This window comes from Desmodus rotundus, chromosome 12 (assembly GCF_022682495.2).
Source record: "Desmodus rotundus isolate HL8 chromosome 12, HLdesRot8A.1, whole genome shotgun sequence".
Lineage (NCBI taxonomy): Eukaryota > Metazoa > Chordata > Mammalia > Chiroptera > Phyllostomidae > Desmodus > Desmodus rotundus.
In genome coordinates, this window is record NC_071398.1 from 19927171 (window position 1) to 19947079 (window position 19909).

General features: G+C 38.4%; 1 protein-coding gene across 1 annotated transcript in view; it reads right to left on the bottom strand.

Annotated features, from left to right (window-relative positions):
• The window catches only part of GLG1 (golgi glycoprotein 1), a 106473-nt gene that overhangs the window by 34311 nt on the left and 52253 nt on the right, over positions 1-19909 (bottom strand). Inside the window, exons 2-7 of the mRNA XM_024556084.4 lie at positions 19871-19903; positions 17690-17776; positions 13633-13848; positions 5604-5807; positions 4697-4768; positions 3596-3779 (exon numbers count right to left, since the gene is read on the bottom strand). Coding sequence (XP_024411852.2) covers positions 3596-3779; positions 4697-4768; positions 5604-5807; positions 13633-13848; positions 17690-17776; positions 19871-19903 — 796 coding nt within the window. The remainder of the gene's footprint in view (positions 1-3595; positions 3780-4696; positions 4769-5603; positions 5808-13632; positions 13849-17689; positions 17777-19870; positions 19904-19909) is intronic.

The following is a 19909-nucleotide window of genomic DNA, read 5'->3' on the forward strand; positions in this document are numbered from 1 at the left end:
ACACCAGAGACCACGGTTTATCTTGCCAGTGCTCTGCATTACACAGGTTTTATACTACTAAACTGATAATGCAAATGTTTTGCCAATGAAAATCTCCTTTAAACAAATATTTTATTTATTTATTTTATTGAGAGGGGAAGGGAGGGAGAAAGAAAGGGAGGGAAACACCAATCAGCTGCCTCTTGCATGTCCCTAACCAGGGACCTGGCCTGCAACCCAGGCATATGTCCTGACCAGGAATTGAACCAGCAACCTTTTGGTTTGAGGGATGATGCTCAACCCACTGAGCCACACCAGTGAGGGTACCAATGAAAGTCTTATCAATAAGATAACTATTTGGGTAAAAATGAAAGCCAAGAACAATCTCTACTGGCCTATACAGTTAAAGCTTGTAGAACAGACTACCCCTCAAATATTCACTATAGCTTACCACCTCCTTTCAGCTGTAAATGCCAACTGGGAAAACTTAAGAAATGTTTTTAAAACGCAGCTTTATTGAGGTATAATTGACATATAATAAACTACACTTTTAAAGCATACAACTGGGTAAGTTTGACATATATAGTCTCCACTAAGTATCCAGGAAGTTGTCCAGAAAGTATCCAATCGTGTACTATGAAAAATAGAGGCATTGATCGAAGAAGACACAAGATACAAAAAACATTCCTGACCAGTGTGGTTCAGTTGGCTGGGTATTGTCCCACAGAGCAAAAAGGTCACCAGTTCGACTCCCAGTCAGTGCACATGCCTGGGTTGCGGGCTCAGTCCCCGGCTGGGGGCTTGCGAGAAGCAACCTATTGATGTTTCTCTTGCACATCAATGTTTTGCCTCATCTCTTTCTTCCTTCCTTCCCCTCTGTCTAAAAATAAATAAATAAAGCTTTTTTAAAAAGTTAAAAAAACAAAGAACAATGACACCCCAGTCTCTTTCAAAGTAAGCACCTTGGGATCTCACAAATTCTCCCATTAGCCATCAGCTGTCTCATTGTATTTTCCTGAATCTCATTGATGGTCTGAAATCTCTTCCCTTTCAAAGGTGATTTTAGTTTTGGGAAAAACCAGAAGTCTCAGGGCACCAGATCTGGGCTGTAGCGGGGCTGAGTCACCTGGGTGATTTGAGGTTTTGCCAAAACATTCTGCATGAGACATGATGCACGAGCAGGTATGTTGTCATGATGGAGCTGTCAATTACCAGTTGCCATAGCTGTGGCCTTTGAATCACCCAAATAGTTTCCATGTTGGAATATTCAAGTTTAATGCAAAATTTTATGCAGAATCATTGCTCTACTCAGTCAGTCATGTTGAATGCGATGGCCATACAGTACACATGCTCACTCAATGGTGTCTACCACCCCCATTGACTAGTAGAGTGAAGTCGTTATTGGTTCACGCATGCACATTCCAGTCCACTCTCCTTGGCTGCCAGGTCACATCGATGTTGCACAAACCGTTCTCGTTACAGTTAATAATGGTTGGACTTTTACCAGAAAGACCTTGTATATACACACACACATTGGTGAAACCATCACCATAATCAAGATGCTGAACATTCTCATCAACTCCAAAAGTTTCCTTATGCTCCTTTAGAATCCCTCTTCTCCTTTCCTCTCCACTCCACCCACCTCATCACTAGTCAACCACTGATTTGCTTCCTCTGACTACAGATACATGGCTGGGTCATATGGCAGATGTATGTTTAACTTTTTAAGACACTGCCAAACTATTTCCCAAAGTGGTTGTACCACTTTAAGTTCCCATCAGCAATGTACAATAGTTACAGTTTTCCCACATCCTTGTCAACACTTAATATGATCAGTCTTTTTTTTTTTTAAAGCAATCTATACAACATCTCTGAATTATCTGTTCATATCCTTTGGACATTTATTTATTGAGTCTTTGTTGTGTTTCTTGTCAATTTGCAATTTAAGGACATTAACTCTCTATTTTTCTAATACCAAATTAGATTACATTATGCATGCTCTTTTACAATATACTTTTACTAGTCAATAATGTCCACCTTTCCATTTTAGAAAAAATTTCACCTAATACTCAGGCCATAATCAACATTCCCTAATGGTCTCCAAAACGTGCTGTGTTTGGTATTCAGTCTAAGACCATGCATTTTCTCTAGTAGCTATTCAGTGCTTCCGAACATCCAGATAAAAAAAATTCACCAAAAAGCTTTCTTTAATAATTGATTTTTTCCACATAATTTTTTAATCACTAACTACCTGCTGAAGCACCATTTATTTAATAAGAGGCAGACATTTCATTTTTGCAGCTACAGCCACATTAGGAAAGACGTCCTGGCCTTCTATCCAGCCTCCTCGCGTCCTTTGTTAGGGGCTGACTTTTGTCTGATTCTATGGGGGTAATCCTTTCATCTTTTACTGTTTAACTTCTTAAAAAATTTTTTCATATTTTAGTCCTCACTCGAGGATATATTTATTGATCTGTGGGGGAGGTGAGAGACACAGAGAGAGAAACATCCATGAGAGAGAGAAACAATGACTGGCTGCCTCCCATTCGCTCCCTGACTGAGGATCAAACCCATTACCCAGGTACATACCCTGATCGGGGAGGAACCCACAATATTTTGCTGTACAGGACGACACTCCAAGAAACTGAGCCACCCGACCAGGGCTACTATTTAATTTCTTAACATCATCATTGTTACAATAATAGCATTACCTATCACTTATTGTATGCTAAGTGCTATGCCAAATAATCTCATTCAATCCTCATATGAACTCTTCAACATAGGTAATATTTTTTATGAATAAGAAAAATGAGGTTTGGAGAGATTAAATTGTAAACAATGGATACCCAGCCAGTTAGTTTGGTGATAGAGCTGTAACTTGAAACCATGTCTTTCTGACCCGAAGCTCATGTGCTAAATAATTATACTACCCTGACTCTCCTAAAAATGCAGTACAATACAGGGTGGGGCAAAAGTAGGTTTACAGTTGTGACTGTGAAATAGTTTCTTCTTGTATTAGCATTTATTAATTATTCTACTACCTTCTATATGAACTGTAAACCTACTTTTCCCCACTTTGTGTATATTTTTAAAAATTAAAATATTTGGATTTGGAAATATACTTTATTTTGTAAAAAAAAAAAAAAAAGCAAGCTGGGCCCTGACTGGTGTGACTCAGTTTGTTGGGTGTCACCCTGCAAAGCAAACAGATGCTGGTTTGATTCCTAGTCAGGGCACATGCCTGGGTTGCTGGTTCGGTCCCAGGTTAGGGTGCATTTGAGAGGCAAACGAACGATGCTTCTCTTCTTCTCTTGTTCCCTCCCTTCCCCCCCCCCAAAATAAGTAAACAAACACACACACACACACACACACAAAAGCAAGCTGGGATATAAGGAAAAACAAAATTGAGGGTTGTTAAACTAAGACGAAGGGCCTTTAACAAAGTGTAGGGATACCAACTCTTCAGTCCTAGCGTTATGCTTACAAAGACAGACCAGTAAGTAACAAGGCAGAGTTGTACTCAAAAGTGCAAATACAGGCAAAAAGTACAGTACACGAAGTTCTGGAATGTGAATCCAAAAAGGAATATGAAAGATAAAAAGAAATAAACTCTTACCTCTATGCACAGCTGACTCCAGACACATCAGAAGGTAAGAGAGCCTGGCTTCTCGGGACCGGGGAAGGTTTTCTACATTGCACCGGTATTTTTTTAAGTCACTCTTACAGGATTTGGCCAAAGAGTAGCTGACCTTATAATCTTGGGCAATCAGCTTTTGGCGGGTTGTTAGTGCTTCTCGACACTGAGTAAAGAGTGCAATTGAGAATATTATAAGACTGCTCAGGTGGTTCACCTGTTCACATGTATCTCCCATGGCCAAGTACATGTCAACAACTACAGTTGTTACCAAAATCCCTGTCTGTAAGTTTGGTAAAAATTGAACACAAGCATGTTAAACTAGTATGGCAAGAGGCAGAGGTAAATGGATGAGGAGCCCTGGAATTCTACAGTAAATTCCTGATTGTTGCTGCAATAGCAGCTGTCCCTAACACATACGTATTTGGTAGATTCTAATACATGAACTTGACAAAGTATTCTTTTTCTCCTTAACAATATTCTTAAAGTACTTCATCAGAATCAAAGTGGCAACTAGCATAATATGCTGGAAGTTCACTTCTATACTTTTTTAATATAATTACTCAATAGTAAAGGAACTGAAATGAAAAACATTTCTTCAGCTGCTTAAGAAAGTAAACGACAAGATAAAAAACCCAAAATAATTACTTAAAAAAGTTATGAAAAAAGATTCTTGCATTCATACAGGTACGGAGGACTAATAGTGATGAGAATGATTAACGAGACATCTGCTGAAAAATTAAATAGCTAACTACCTGTGAAGCACATTGGTTTGGTTAGCCTAAACTTACTGAGAATGCAGGACTGGCTTCAGTGTGATTCTGATACAAAATTCTCCAACTTTACTCCCCAAACTGATTCCTAATTGGCTTCCCAATGTCCAGATATCACAATTCAAGCTCCATTTTCTTGGCTTAAGAAAAATATGCTTTGGTTTCTTACTAAAAGCCAAGTATCTGACCTCTGAAAAAGGTTTATCAATCATTTATTTTGGTTATCAGTTTATAAGAATATTATTTGAGATGATTTGAGAAAACTTCTAAGAAATGAATGAAATATTGGTTTTTTTAAAGTAATACTTACCTTTTCACTCATGGATTCTTCAAATTTATGGTTGAAGAGGCATTTATATACTCTGCCTTCACCAGCTTGTGTCTGTAAAATTAAACATACCCATTATGCTGGACATTACCCATAATCCTATATATATAACTTTCTGTTAAACTAATATAATGTGAGTAACCTTTGAACAAATGGCTCAGCCATGTATAAAATTTAGTAGCCTTTGAAAGAATACAGTGCCTGTAGTAAAAATGACAATCTTTCCACATAATGTCTGGCTATTGTTATTTATTCCCAGATACACTGTTAATCAGGGAATGAAGGGAAGTGTCAGCATCCCTTTTACAACATAAAACTCTTGTAATTAGTGGCTGTGATGGTTAAAGCTGGTAAAAGAGCAGGCAGAGTGGGAGTACACACGACTCACGCTCAGTGCTTTGTTGTAAGGATGGAAGGTTCTATTTAAAGTGTTAGAAGGTTGCTTTACAGGGTCTGTGGGTAGTGATCAGGGATTTGGTTTTAAATACTAGCCACCAGTTTGGGGTTTTTTTTTTTCACCTTAGCCCAAAATATAGAAATGTAAATATACAATATGGAAAAGTCTTAATCTCAGGATAGATGTGCACTAGATTCCCTGGTAAAATAGGATTCCTATTGATAAAACAGACTCCTAAGAACTGAAATTGAGACATTAGATAAAGTAGAAAAAAAGAGCGTGCGCGGACTGTCAGAGCCCGACGTTAACCAGATGTTCAATCAAACCCGAGCACCCATGATCATTTTCTGTTACCCTGAGACCAACTCCACCTTCTGTTTTCAGCAGCTTTTCCACACGTGAGGCGTGTGCTGGTTTTTGTTTTTTGTACTAGAGTATTTAAAAATATTTACAAAGAAAAGGAAAAGAAGAACAGCTTCTGGACTGACTCACGTTTTCACAAAAACGCTCCCGGTCATCTCGGCAAGCAAAGTACAAATGCCGGTCTAAGTGGAAGTCATCCGAGGACAGCTCGGCCACCCGCAGAATGGCTTTCTTGCAGACTTCAGAGACCTGGATCTTGGGATCTCGTTCTTCTGCTTCCTTCACCAGGCCTTTCTCCAAGCATGACACCACCTCACCTTGTGAATGTGCGTCCTAGAACAGTAAGGATAATAATATTCTAAAACTCTCACCGCAACGCCTTTCAAATAAACATCATCTGGTTTAAAAAAACAAAAACATAGTTAGCTTACTGATGTATTACTAAGAAATCAGATGGGAACAAACCACACTATAGGTTACAGAAAATGTCCTCAATGATCTTTGGTTAGAATGTAATACTTACATGGTACAAATGGAAATAGAGACCCTGGGAAGTTAAGTATAGTTTAGTTAATAATAGAAATAGGAACCTGAGTTCTTAAAGTTTAAAATGTCAGAAACATTAAAAGAATTACATCAGCCTAATGCTCTAAGCATGTTCATGTCCATACTGAAATAACATTGCAGAAATCTCTATTCATTAATCTTTGAAGGGCTATTTCCCAAGTAACAGTATTTTTAGTCAAGTTAAAAAAACCCCCAAAACCCACAAATCCACTGAAAAAAAGTATTATAGAGACACTGTTTCTCCTTTTTCCTTTTCTACATTGCCCGCAAAGACCCAAATATGTACAGTCTGTACTGTACTATTCAATTTGGTGTTTTGGATTTATCTTAATGTGATTTTAATGAGATTACCACTATTTACACAACTGGGTTTATTTTATGCTTTTTAAAACTGATTAAGCTATTACAGTTATCCTAATTTTTCCTTTACACCCACACACACAGCAACCCCACTCCCTCAGGCAATCCCCACACCACTGCTCATGTCCATGGGTTACACATGTAAGTTCTTCAGCTACTCCATTCCCTACACTGAACTTTACATCCCCATGGCTATTCTGTAACTACCTAGTTGTACTTCTCAATCCTCTCACATCTTCACCCATTCTCACATACGTCCCTCCCATCTGGCAACCATCCAAAAGTTCTCCATATCCAGAATTCTGTCTCTGTTCTTCTTGCTTGCTTAGTTTTTTAGACTCAATTGTTGATAGATACATATTTATTGCCATTTTATTGTTCAGAGTTTTGATCTACTTTTTCTTAAATAAGTCCCTTTAATATTTCATATAATAATGATTTGGTGATGAACTCCTTTAGTTTTTTCTTGTCTGCAAAGCTCTTTATCTGCCCTTTGATTCTAAATGACAGCTTTGTTGGGTAGAGCAATCTTGGCTGTAAGTCCCTGCTTTTCATCACTTTGAGTATTTCTTGCTAATCTCTTCTAGCCTGCAAAGTTTCTTCTGAGAAATCTGCTGATAGCATTATGGGAACTCCCCTGTAGCAGACTAACTGTTTTTGCTTGCTGCTTTTAAGATTCTCTCTTTATCTTTAAACTTTGGCATTTTAACGATGATGTTTCTTGGAGTGGGCCTCTTTGCATCCATCTAGTTTGAGAGACTGTGCTTCCTGGACTTGCATGACTATTTCCTTCACCAAATTAGGGAAGTTTTTGTTCATTATTTTTTCAAATGGATATCCAGTTTCTTGCTCTTTTTCTTCTCCTTCTGGCACCCCTGTGATATGAAAATGTTGGAACACTTGAAGTTGTCCCAGAGGCTGCTTACACTATTCTTGTTTTTTGAAATCTTTTTTCTTCTTGTTGTTCTGATTGCTTGTTTTTTGCTTCCTTATGCTCCAAATCATTAATTTGATTCTTGGCTTCATGAACTCTACTGTTATTTCCCTGTAAACTGTTCTTTATTTCAGTTAGTGTATCCTCCATTTCTGACTGGTACTTTTTTACGCTGTTGAGGTCCTAAGTTCCTTGAGCATCCTTAAAACCAGTGTTTTGAACTCAGCATCTGAAAGATTGCTTATCTCCATTTCATTTAGCTCTTTTCTGGAGTTTTCATCCATTCTTTCATTTGGGCCATGTTTCTTTGTCTCCTCATTTTGGCAGCCTCCCTGTGTTTGTTTCTATGTATTAGGTAGAGTTACTATGACTCCCTGTCTTGGTAGCGTGGCCTTATGTAGTAGGTGCCTTGTAGGGTCCAGTGGCACAGCCTCCCCTATGATCCAAGCTGGGTACTCAAGGTGTGCCCTCCATGTGGGGTGAGTACATGTATCTCTTGTAGTTGAGCCTTGATTGCTGTTGGCAGGTCAACGGGAGGGATTTACCCAGGCCAGGCAGTTGTAAGAACTGGCTGTGACCACTCACTACCAACCTCTGACCGCTGTGGAGGATCAGCCAAGCAGGGAAGGGTGGTGGTGCTCAGACATGGTCTGTAGCTGTCCACTGGGTGCACAGGCTCTGGTGTTTCCCAGGTGGTACAGGCCAAGGTCAGCCCCCATGTGTGTTCTGGCCAGGACCACCCTGCATGAACCATAGAGCAATCTGAGATGACTGCTACCTGTGCTGGGCTTAGAGATTCCCAGGTGAAGCCAAGCTGTGAATCTAGGCTGGAGGCTGCTAGTGTCATGCTTAGGATCACTTAGCAAGAGGTACAGAGGCTAGGGGCTGAGGCTGGCTGCTGCTTGTTTGATGGGACTTAGGAAGTTGTGAAGCATGAGCCTTGGCCATTTATATGGAAAAATCACGGTTAACGGTTTGGGTGGACCATTAATTTGGGTGGGATGAAGTCTCAGTGGATCTCCAGGGCAGGGCAAACAGTGTCAGCCAGGTTGATGGGGACTCAAGATATGGTACTCATTGCCAGCTCTGTGGGAGAAGGGCTCAGTAAAGAGACAATGGCCTCTGTCCACCTTTCTGTCTGGGATAAAGCTGTCCCCCAGCTCCCTCCTTGATGCCAGGTACTTCAATTCCTCCCTGTACGCCAATGGTGCCTTCTCCCTCCACCCCCTCACCCAGTGGTACCTTCTGAGCTGCTTACCCCAGTGCTAGAGCTTAGAGGGAGTGAGTCTGAATAAGTCCATGTGTAGGTCCTTTAAGGGAAACTGCTTAGGACTCCAGAAGTTTGTTCTACCAACTCAATCCCCACTGGTTTTTGCAGCTAGAAATTATGGGGACTTACCTTCCCAGCACTGGAACCCTAGGCTGGGAGGCCTAGTGTGGGGCTGGGACTCCTTGCTGCAGCGAGAGCCCTCCTGAATTTTTATCCTTCCGCATGTGGATGTGGGACCATCTCGTTCTGTGTCTCTGCCACTCTTACCAGTCTGGACAGATGTGGTTACTTTAACTCCGTAATTGTCAGACTTCAGTTCAACTTGATTTCTGATGGTTCTGAGTGATGGTTGTTCTATAGTTCAGTTGTAATTTTGATGTGATGTGAGAGGAGGCAAGCCATGTTTACCTATGCCGCCATCTTGACCGGAAGTACTATTGCTTTTGAGAGCTTTCCTAAAACCATGCAATTACCTTTAATTGTGCATTACATCATCCTCATAGCAACCATAAGCATTTATTCATTCAAAATATGAGAAACTTCCCCTGAATATTTTCTATTCAAGAATCCTAATCTTTATACTCAAAGATACGCTTCAATAACTGGAGAGGTATAACCTTTAATAGAGCAAGACAGAGCAGCAGAAAATATAGTGCTATCATTTATTTACAGACACACACACACATAAAATCTTGTTACAGCATGATACCCTGTATATGGAATCATCTGTACATAATAAAAAGACCCCTAAAACCAGACAGGCAAACATCTACTTTAAGCAAAATTTCAATTAAATAAAAGTATAGTTTTTTTCTATTTTGTTGTAACAGAGTTTGTTCTACAGCACACCACTTTCCAAGCAGTTCCATGAAAACGCCCATGTTCTCTTCTAACATACCTGCTAAGTGGGGATAAGAGTGGTGGCCCTTACTGTGCGGATGAGCAAACAGAGGCTCAGAATTTATCAATTCGTCTCAGTTGCAGAATGTAACCTGCCTTGGTAAGACTTTGGGGCTCTAGGAACCTCCTAAAATTTGTAGGCGGGTTTTATGTATTTTTTCCAAGGAAATTTCATAGTTTTCATTAAATTTCAAAAGGTTTGCTGACCCCCAAAAGATTAGGAAGCACAGTATACCAGCAGATTCTCATGTCTTAACCTTTCTTACTAGCTGAATAGTTAGTTCTATTTAATGCCTGGAAATCCGAGATGACCAAAAAGTTTTTTTGGAGAGTAATTCTAAACAGATAAACTCTCAGGGACAAGTGACAAAAAGATGACATAGAGAAAAGTGGACACAAAACCCCCAGAAATCCAGAGTAAAGCTTATTTTTTTCTTCCTAAGTTATGAGTGATATTCAAGTCTGTCCATGACCCACTTAGGGAAGGCCTGCTTATTTCCACTTTGCACGAGAAAAACAAACGTATGATAACACAGATTTGAACAGAAATATCCCAGTCACGTATTATTCACAGTATACAAGAGATTATTATAAACAGGATTTTATGTTATAAAAATATGTCCTATATGAAATCTTAGTAGCCCATAATAACTTACTTAGATGGTTGCTAGCGATTAGGTCTTAATCATACAAAAGAGGTTGAAAATAATAGCATGATAATCAAGCTTGATTTCGATTCGGTATTTGGTCCTGGCATCACAGGGTAAAAAATGATTTCCATGTAATGAATTGAAATATTTCCCTATATACTTAGGGTTTATAGCTATTTTAAATGTACCATTAGTAAGATTAACTAGGCCTATTATATCTTCTAATAGTTCCATTTGCTTCTTATTGATCTAAGAAGGCATCATCATGGTTTGAGACCACCTCAGGTTCTGAGATTTAACTTTAATTATACCAACTGTAGTACCACATATTGGCACTGGGCCATAGCAGGGCCTCCCTTAGATGTTTTCATTCATTGTAACTTCAGACAGATATTTTTTCAAATAAAGATGTTTCAGGAATTCTCAGTTCCCCAGGGTCTCTGAGCTTTTTATTTCAGCCCATTTGAGTTACATAATGTATGCAAATATCTGACAAAGAAAACTGTATGGCTAATTACTGAACATATATGAAAGCAAGGGAAGTGGAACTACATACCAGCGCATTATCTACAAGAAAACAAAATGACTTAGGTTAAAAAACATTAAGTTATTACTACAGAGGCTTGACATATAAATAACAAATGATCCTGTAAATGGACTTACCATGAGTTTTTAAAATTCTATTATGGCGAGACAAATGTCTGTCTTAAAATTACTCCTAGTGTCCTGATCAATTTTTAGCAGTTTGATAAGTAATGTTATTTTTCTCTCCCATGTACTATGTCCCTGCCGCCCCCCACCTGCCCCTCCTTTAAGAATAGAGAGGGAAAACACGAAACCAATCTCAAAAAGGCAGGCAAGAAAGGCAGGCAAAACTCAGTTTTCATCTCTGCTATAAATTCTCTATTTCAATGTTTTTGATGTCTTCTGTGATCTATATCACTATATAAAGAGAAAAAGAATATCTGAAGTATTTAAAGTAGTTGGTTAAAAGCAGGCAATGATAAAATGATGTAATTACTGAGTGAAAAGTATAAAAGTAGTAATAATATGGCACATGTCCATATTAAGTTCCTATATTGGATGCCACATTCTATTTTCTCTTCAGATGATGTAAATCATTTACACTTTTTCTTTTGGAGATCTGCACTTTCATTTTAACAATATTTATTTAGAAAATTCTAAAGATCTTATTAATATATAGTCTTTGTTTTACATTTTATATACAGTAACATTTTGAAAAAAATCATCATGGTTTTGAAATCATGACATTCATATGCTCATACAGAGGAGGGTACAAACAGGTTTTAACCGTGACCCTTTCTCCTCTGAACTTTGAAGCAGGTCCATTCAAAGCCAAAGAGGAGTGTGCAAGCTTCAGCGGCAACAAATTTGAAATTGATGAGCCTGTTCTCTTCTCTGGTCAGGAGCTGACTCATTTTCCAGGATAACTTTCATATCTAAATAACTAGCTGCACAGAAGTAAACTATAGTTAGAAAAAGCAAAGAAGGGCTGAGGACATGCTTCCCCATTTTTAAAACCAGCTGCAGCACCAGAGTGGATTATATAGGAAAGAACATGCTTTCAGAAGTGCAGGCAGGAGGCACGTTACTGTGCTCAAAATACAAGAAAGCCTTTGATGCCAAAGTTGGGGTGCCTGGTATAAATAGAAATTCACCTAACTGGTAGGTATAGTAAAAGATAAAAATGAGCAAAATACGCATGTTGAAGGTCCACAGAAACATCTTTTGTTATTTTAACAAAGCGGAAAACCCTCACTGGCATGTCTTTGGGCTCTGGCTCTATTTTCTGGAATCATTTCGGTCACTGCAGACTTACCTCTTGCTTGCTACTGAAAGCTGGTTTTATACTGACAATTCAGACGCTAGTGGGAAGCTAACTAGAGATCATGTTGGCAGTCAGTAGGGAAGGACTACTGCAAAGAGAGGTGAACTGAAATGATCCACTCTACAGCATGGACCACTTACTACAACTATGAAAAAGCATCATCACTGATTTTTGAAAAGTATGTCTGGAATACGCATGTGAAGAGTGAGGGTTGGAATTGAATATAATCTCCAATACTCTAAATAAACCAGAGAAGCTTCCTGAATTATCAGGGTGACTTAAGTGTTTTTGTGCCATTTCTAGAATCTGCTGGGAAGGGGGAAAAAAAAACCAAACAAAATATAACCAGAGACATTGAAGTTAAGAACCATCTAACAATAGCCAGAGGGGAGTGGGGAGGGGACAGTGGGGAGAGGGGATTACAGGAACTACTATAAAGGACACATGGACAAAATCAAGGGGGAGGGTGGAGGAGGGGGAGGGAGGTGGGTTCGGCTGGGGTGGGGTGGAGGGATGTGGAGAAAATATAGACAACTGTAATTGAATAACAATTTTAAAAAATCTGCCTTCTTTATTAAAACTGGTCTTTATTTAGCTGCCTGAAAGCTGTATGCCAAGTTCATAGTGCTCTCAAGATAGACTCAGAGGTGCCCAGTGAAAGAGCCAGAGCCCCGTGCTGGTGTGAAGGAAAGGGTACTTGGTGACAGCCAGACAATAACCAGCACTGAAACCTTCACTGGAACTGGTGTGTGCGGTGTGCAGTTCCGGCACGCAGTCTCCCGCCCCCTTTCCTCCATGACGGAAAACTGCAAAGCACGGTGCAAAGAATACATAGGAGCAAAGAGACAAATGGATTTTATTTTTCTTCATATACCCTAAACAACAGACTAATGGACAGCGGCAACTAAGAGCTAATACCATACGTATGCCCCGGACTATTTCTCCCACTGGCACCTATTACTTCTCAGGAGTTTCTTTCATTTTTTCTGAGAAAACAAATTCAGAATAAACCTGGTTAAACCTCCATTATGGCCTTCTAGACAACAAACTTTAAGGAAAAAAATAAGATCAAATATAATAAAGGAAGAAGAAACAAGTAGGTAGGTAGTTATTTTCTTTCCTGTCTTTACTAAAACTAGTTCTTAGATGAAGGTAATAGATCACATTTCTTCTGACAAACCAGAAGTACTTCCACATACCTTAAAATTTTCTAATATTTAAGTATCTTCTTTTGTACTGATGTGCTGAGTGATTTTCTTTTTTTTTATGGCAACAGTGAGGCACATGCAGACAAAGTTTTGAGAACTCAAGAGTCTCTTAACCCAACTACTATTCCCGTAAGACTACAAAATGTTTTGCCAGAGAATGTTACAGGTAACCAGCAAGTGGTTTAGTGTTTTGAAGATACTACTACTCTAGCAGGTATTAGTTGCTCTACTTCTCCATACCTTTGGAATATTTTGTCACAAACAGATGAAATGCATTCAACTAGCCTTAGATCTTGGGGCTGTCTGGGACTTCAACTTTAAGGCTACCTGCAGCCCTAAATTTTTTCCCTGTCAGTTATACAATTCTTTTCATTTATCAAGTTCATAAGACCCCTTTGGTAAAGCCAGTGTAGTACCTACCTTTTCCCCAAGCCGAATGCTGCCACATTTCAGAAGGTTGATATCATTTTTGCAGTCATCCATGAAGCCACAGATGAGACGGTAATCACTGAAAATGATGGCTGTCATCTTGGTGATGTATTGGTGACACTGGTACTCAGTGATGTTGCCTCGGTGATCCACCAAGCAGGAAACCAAGTAACCTTTTCCTACTGGTTCATCAGCACATTCTTTAATCTGCTCAAAAAAAAGTGGCTGTCTTACAAAAGTATTCTATTCTCACATCAAACAACTTTTACAAAAGATTTTATTTTTAGAGAGAGGGGAAGAGCGGGAGGAAAACACTGGAAGAAACATTGATGTGAGAGAGAAACACCCATTAATCAGTTGCCTCTAGTACACCCCTCAACTGGGGACCAAACCCACAATCCAGGCATGTGCCCTGACTGGGAATCGAACCAGTGACCTTCCACTTTGCAGGATGATGCTCAATCAAGCCACACCAGTCAAGGCTCACATCAAACAATGTTTACAAAAGAACGTCTGATATTTTCATGTTCATATCCCGCCTACTCAGCTTGTTGTGCTCTCTAGGAAATACCTGATTAATGTGTTTTGCAAGAAAATACATATATATATATACACAAATGCTAGATAGAACTCATGTCCAAATGGAGTAAAAAGAGCTGGTAAAATGTTCAGCTTTATTGAGATATAACTAAAAAGAGCTTTTAACATTCTAAATGGTTCTACTGAGAAATTCCTTTATGCACGCAAAGAATGCAATGGACAGCGAAGAGATTAATCTAGAGAACAGGTCTGGAAAACAGGTGCAGAACTGAAGTCAGGTTGCAAGCCCACCTGTACAGCCTACTATTGTTGTTAAGTAAACTAAAGGCCAAGGGGAGGGAGGAGGGAGGAAAGGCCTAATATTACCTCTTGACATGACATTAATGTGTTCTGAATTAACTATAAATATGGACATGTGTTTCTGAGCTAGGAAAATCTCAGCCTCACCACTGTGGTCTGGAACAGAACCGTGTTTAAAGTGATGTTCAGCGCAGTCTGGCAAGAAGTCTGCGAAGGGGAAGGCCACTGCAAATCCAGTTTGTGTGGTTTCGACATAAGATCTCGTGGACCCAGCACACAGTGATTTCACAGGGCTAGTGGTCCTGCAAGGTGCGCATCAAACCACAAGTGCTAATGAAGCAAACTAACCAAAAACACTGAAATTCAAATCTACTTACAGGGTTACAAGCTTGGATTACAAAGCAAAGAAGGTTGTTTGGAAAAAGCCTATTGTTGCATTTAGAGGTATTAAAAACAAACAAAAAGAGCAATTTTGAGAAGGGAAAGGAACCAAATGTAAATATTTATTCTGAATATAAATGAGAAGGGAATTTTTTGGTTTTACTGTTTTGTTTTTTTTTTTTTAAACCAATGGAGACCATTCTCCACTATCACATCACTTAATGTAAATGTGTATATAGGGAAAACAAATACAACCTCTTTCCCAAGAGGTGCTGGGCGACGGACGTACCACACACCATCCTCTAGGCCACTGGGTCTCTTCATGTCGAATTCCAGGCCAAGTCACACTCAGTTCAAGACAGAAAACTGCATTTACTTTTACAGAAGCAAACTTTGGAATTTAAGTAAATAGTCTCACACCGGCTTCAAGAGGCATGGATCTTAAACAGTCAAGATGAATACAATTCTTTCAGCCTAGCCTTGATCTCTTTTTCTGTGATGACTACAAAGTCGGCCATGAATATTATTCCCAAGAGAAGGCATTTTTTTGAGCAAAACAGAATTCAGTTCAAAAAGTAAAAGGAGAAATAACTCTTTGAAAATTTCAGCATTTGGCAGACATCTGGGTTTGAAAATTTAATGAAGTAGAAATTTTCAGATAGATTCTAATACTGGGGAATTGGCAGTTTAAAAATCTGAAGAAAACACAAGACTACAAGTTGAATTGGAGCGCCAATAAGAAATTAAATGTATATTCACTTCTAATCACTTGAGATTTTATGGAAGCACAGGAATGTAGTATCTATTTGTATTTCAGTTCACCACCAACTATAATAGGATGTGTAGTGTTTGAATTAGAAGTTTACGCTTCAACTATTCCGTTCTATTGGACAGCAGTTTACTATGACAGAAGGAAAATTTCTAAGATTAATAGCAAAAAACAGCACTAAATCATCAACATATTTATGAATGGGAGGAAACTCTGAAGTGGCAGGGGCAGATCCACTCTACTCTCGACATGGAGAGGGGAGAAAAGCTGGCAGTATTTGGTTCAGTCGTGGGGAGTACGTAAAAAGTTTGGTTTGCAGTTCACAGGTATTTGTGCATTGCTGTTTTTCTCCTTGGAAGTAGGATTCCAAAATTAGGAAAGAAGACAGGAGGGAGATGTAGAATAAAATATTTAGTTGACAACTATATTTTTCCTGATACGGAATTTTCCTGACTTCTGTATAATATCCTTGTAGGAAGGGAGAAGTACCCTTACTACTTGAATCTTTTACAGAATCACAACACTCCAGAATGTTACGAGGAGGCCATCATTACATATGCATTATAAGGAAGTCAGTGTGTGTTTGTGTATATCATTCTGAATGTATCTATCTTCACTCCTTTAAAACCTTCGATACCATATACATGGTGTCCAAAATATGTTTTATATGTATGTATAAAATATATATAAATAAAATAAGAAAAAAAAGTGAAATTATTCTGATAAATCTGCATACCCTCTGAGCTAAATTCCCACGTGGCAATGAAACTGGTATGCCTAGCCAGTCATATGGCTAGCCAAGGGACTTTGAGGAGAACACTGAAACTAGAAGCTAAAGATCAATGTTGTGAAGATGCACTATTCTATTCTGAAGCCTGAGGGTAACGTGAAGAAGAGTCATTGCTATAAAAGAATAAAACAGCCCTGGCTGGGTGGCTCGGTCGCTTGGAGAGTCACTCGCGGCTTCTATTCCCAGTCAGGGCACGCACCTAGGTTGAGGGTTCAATCTCTGGTCGGGGTGTGTACAGGAGGGAATAGATCGATGTTTCTTTCTCTCTCTTCCTCCCACTTTCTCTATAAAAATCAATAAACTCTCCTCAGGTGAGGATTAAAAAAAAAGAATAATACATATCTGATCCAAGATTAGAAGGCTTGAGGAAGAAACAAGTTCTACAGGATCCCGTAATGACTTAAGTGAGGATCGCAAGCTGAGGGCCTATCTGGCTGGAGTAGAACCTTCCTTAAGAGCTCAGGAGAAAATGATCCCAACTTAAGTCATCAAATAGGGTAGTTTGAGGACAGATCTACATGTTCCAAGATCTACGATTATTAACTTTGAGGTGGAAAAATAGCAACTGTGTGCTTTGTGATTCTTATACTTCAATATACAGAAATCTGTCTTCCTGGAATTTCTATCCCTGATTACAAAAAAAAAAAAAAGTAAAATACAATAAAAATTTCAATACCACAATTTTCACTAACATTTGTTATTCTACACTAAGTCAAGAGAAATGATTGAAAAATTTCCCCAATTAGTATCCCTACAATGCCACACATTTTCACTAATTATTTGTCTTTATACTCAACATCCACTTATAACAATGTATCCAATCTTTTTATATTCCTTTTGAATACTAACTCCTACCTGAAGCATATTCCCCTGTGGTTCAAATGATCCAACTGCACAGTCCAAATATTTAGAAACAGTTAAAAGCCCCCCGGGGAAACCATGTTTGCATGCCTCAGACAGATGCAGACTGTAAAATGTGCCACGGGAGTGCCGATGACAGCAGCAGTTGTGCTCTCGGGGCGCCAGCAGAGCCTGATTACCAACTTGTCTGCATCAGCAGCCTCCCACTGTGAGCGTAGGTGAACGTTAACAAAGAGAAGTCTAATTACACTGAGCTGGGCCGTCTCTCAACCCATACAGATGTGAATTCCAAGAAAAGTAAAGTAAGTGAATGAGTCATTCCATCTCCCTTAATAACCGGTCGGGTAAAGAGATGTAATGTTCTCTTCAATTTCATTAAATACCCACAAAAGTCTTTTACAACTTACCTCTGACAAGGTAGATTTGCAAACCTCTCTGGCCACAGATTCAAATTTCGAATCTTTAGTTAGGTTCAGCTTATAATTCCACAACAACTAGGTATAAGAAACAAACAAACTAACTTCAGTTAGAATAGGATGACACCACCAATAATGATAAATATAAGTGATCTCTAATAAATTATGACACAAATAAATGATGATAGTTCATTGCAGAGTCAGACAAAGCATATTCACATTTCAGTTAATGAACAGAAAAGGAAAACAAAATATCATTGCATTTATAGGCAAAAGGAAAAAAGGTACCGACAAAATAAACACTACCATTCAGACATCCTTTTTTCTTTTTTTTATTTAAGGGTAATTTTTTTAAAGTCAAGAAAAAAATTAAACTCAAAATCCCTGATGAAGTTTTCAGAGAAAATATTAATAGGCAGTAGAAGCTAAATTCTGCTTAAACCAAAAAGTCTAACCCAAAAGCTCAGCTTTTTGGGGTTAGTCTAGTTATGCATGTCAGAAACTTCCCATAATAAAAACTCAGAAAAACTAGTACTGAATTTAATCAAATGTTTTTTAATGTGTCTATTGAGATAACGTGATTTTTCTTCTTCAATAAGATTAATTTTTCAAATATTAAATTTAACCTTAATTCTGGAGTGAAACCAACTCCGTCTTGCTGTATTTCCCTTCTTATATTTTACAGGATTCAATCTGCTACTAATTTGCTTGCATTTTTTCATCTATGGTTCATGAGTGACGCTGGCTGATGTTTCCTCTCTTGTTATGTCCTTGTAAGGAGATGGGGAGGTTACATGAGCCCCATAATGAACAGGAGAATGTTTCCCCATTTTTATTCTCTGAAAGACTGCTGTTATTCTTCCATAAATTTTTGTAGAAATTAACCAATAAATCCATCTGGCCCTGGAGGTTTCTTTATTGGGCATTTTTTTATTTACAGATTCAATTTTAAAAATAAACATTGGGTTATTCAGATTTTCAACGTTTTATGTTAGTTTTGGTAAGTTTGTTTTTCTAGGAATTTGTCCACTGCATCAACATTTTCAATTTCATTGGCCAAAAAATCATTCATAACTATCTTATTTCTTATTTAATGACATTAATTCATCCCTGAACTCCCTACTATGTGGGAAGTTATTCAATTTTTAAAATTTGTTCCATTACGGGAAAAATGATAATGCCAACCCACATGTTACATTGTTAGGGCTGTCATAACAAAATATCACAAATTTCTTAAACACAGAAATTTACTTGCTCATAATTTTGGAGGCCATCAGTCTGAGACCAAGGTGTTGACAGCACTGATTTTTTTCCTGAGGCCTCTCCTTCCCTTGTAGGTGGGCGTCTTCTCTGTATCTTCGCATGTTCTTCCCTTTGTGTCTGTGTCCTATCTTCTCTTTGCTAGGACATCAATTGTCCCCTTTTCTGTATACTATTGTCCCTGTTTTCCTTTCATAGCCTTCCTATTCTCCAGCCCTTGGGGTTGTAAGGCACAGATCAGCAGCTCCTTTTTGAGCTTCCCCTCTGTCCAATTGAGTCAGCTGATGAATTTTGAAGTTTTTTCCTAATTTTTTTTTGCTTTATAAATAATGCCATAGCAAACATCCTTTTATAGATACATTTTAATCCATTCTTTGAAGTATAACTACACATAAACTCTAAGTAAGAAATGCTGGACCAAAGCACATATGCATTTTAAGATGACTGCTTTATAAATAACTTTTTTCTTATTTATATTCCTAGTCTTAGGCCAGAGCAGAATTCAGCAAACTTTTTCTGCAGAGGGCCAGAAAGTAAATATTTTAGGCTTTGAGGAACCTATTAGTCACTTTTGCAACTACTAAATGACTTTATGACGACTGAATAAAACAACTTGTAAATCTAAATCTAAATTGTAAACTTGATAGGCACAGAAACAATGATTTTATGTGGTAGCTGCAGGAAAATTTAAGCTTAAGTACAGCAATATTATTTGGCAGAACCTGCTGGTTTCTACAGTGGAGGGGTATGTGCAAATTTACCATGGCCCTTGAACAGGGTTTATCATTCTCTTTTTAAGATTAAGAGAATTTTACAAAATAAATGCTTCCCAGAACAACGGGAAAAGCATCCCGAAACTTGTCATCATATGTATAAAGCACATATGGTGAATTATGAAAAAGTCATACTTACATGATTACAATCTGAAGAAATTTCATTTTCAGGCTAAAA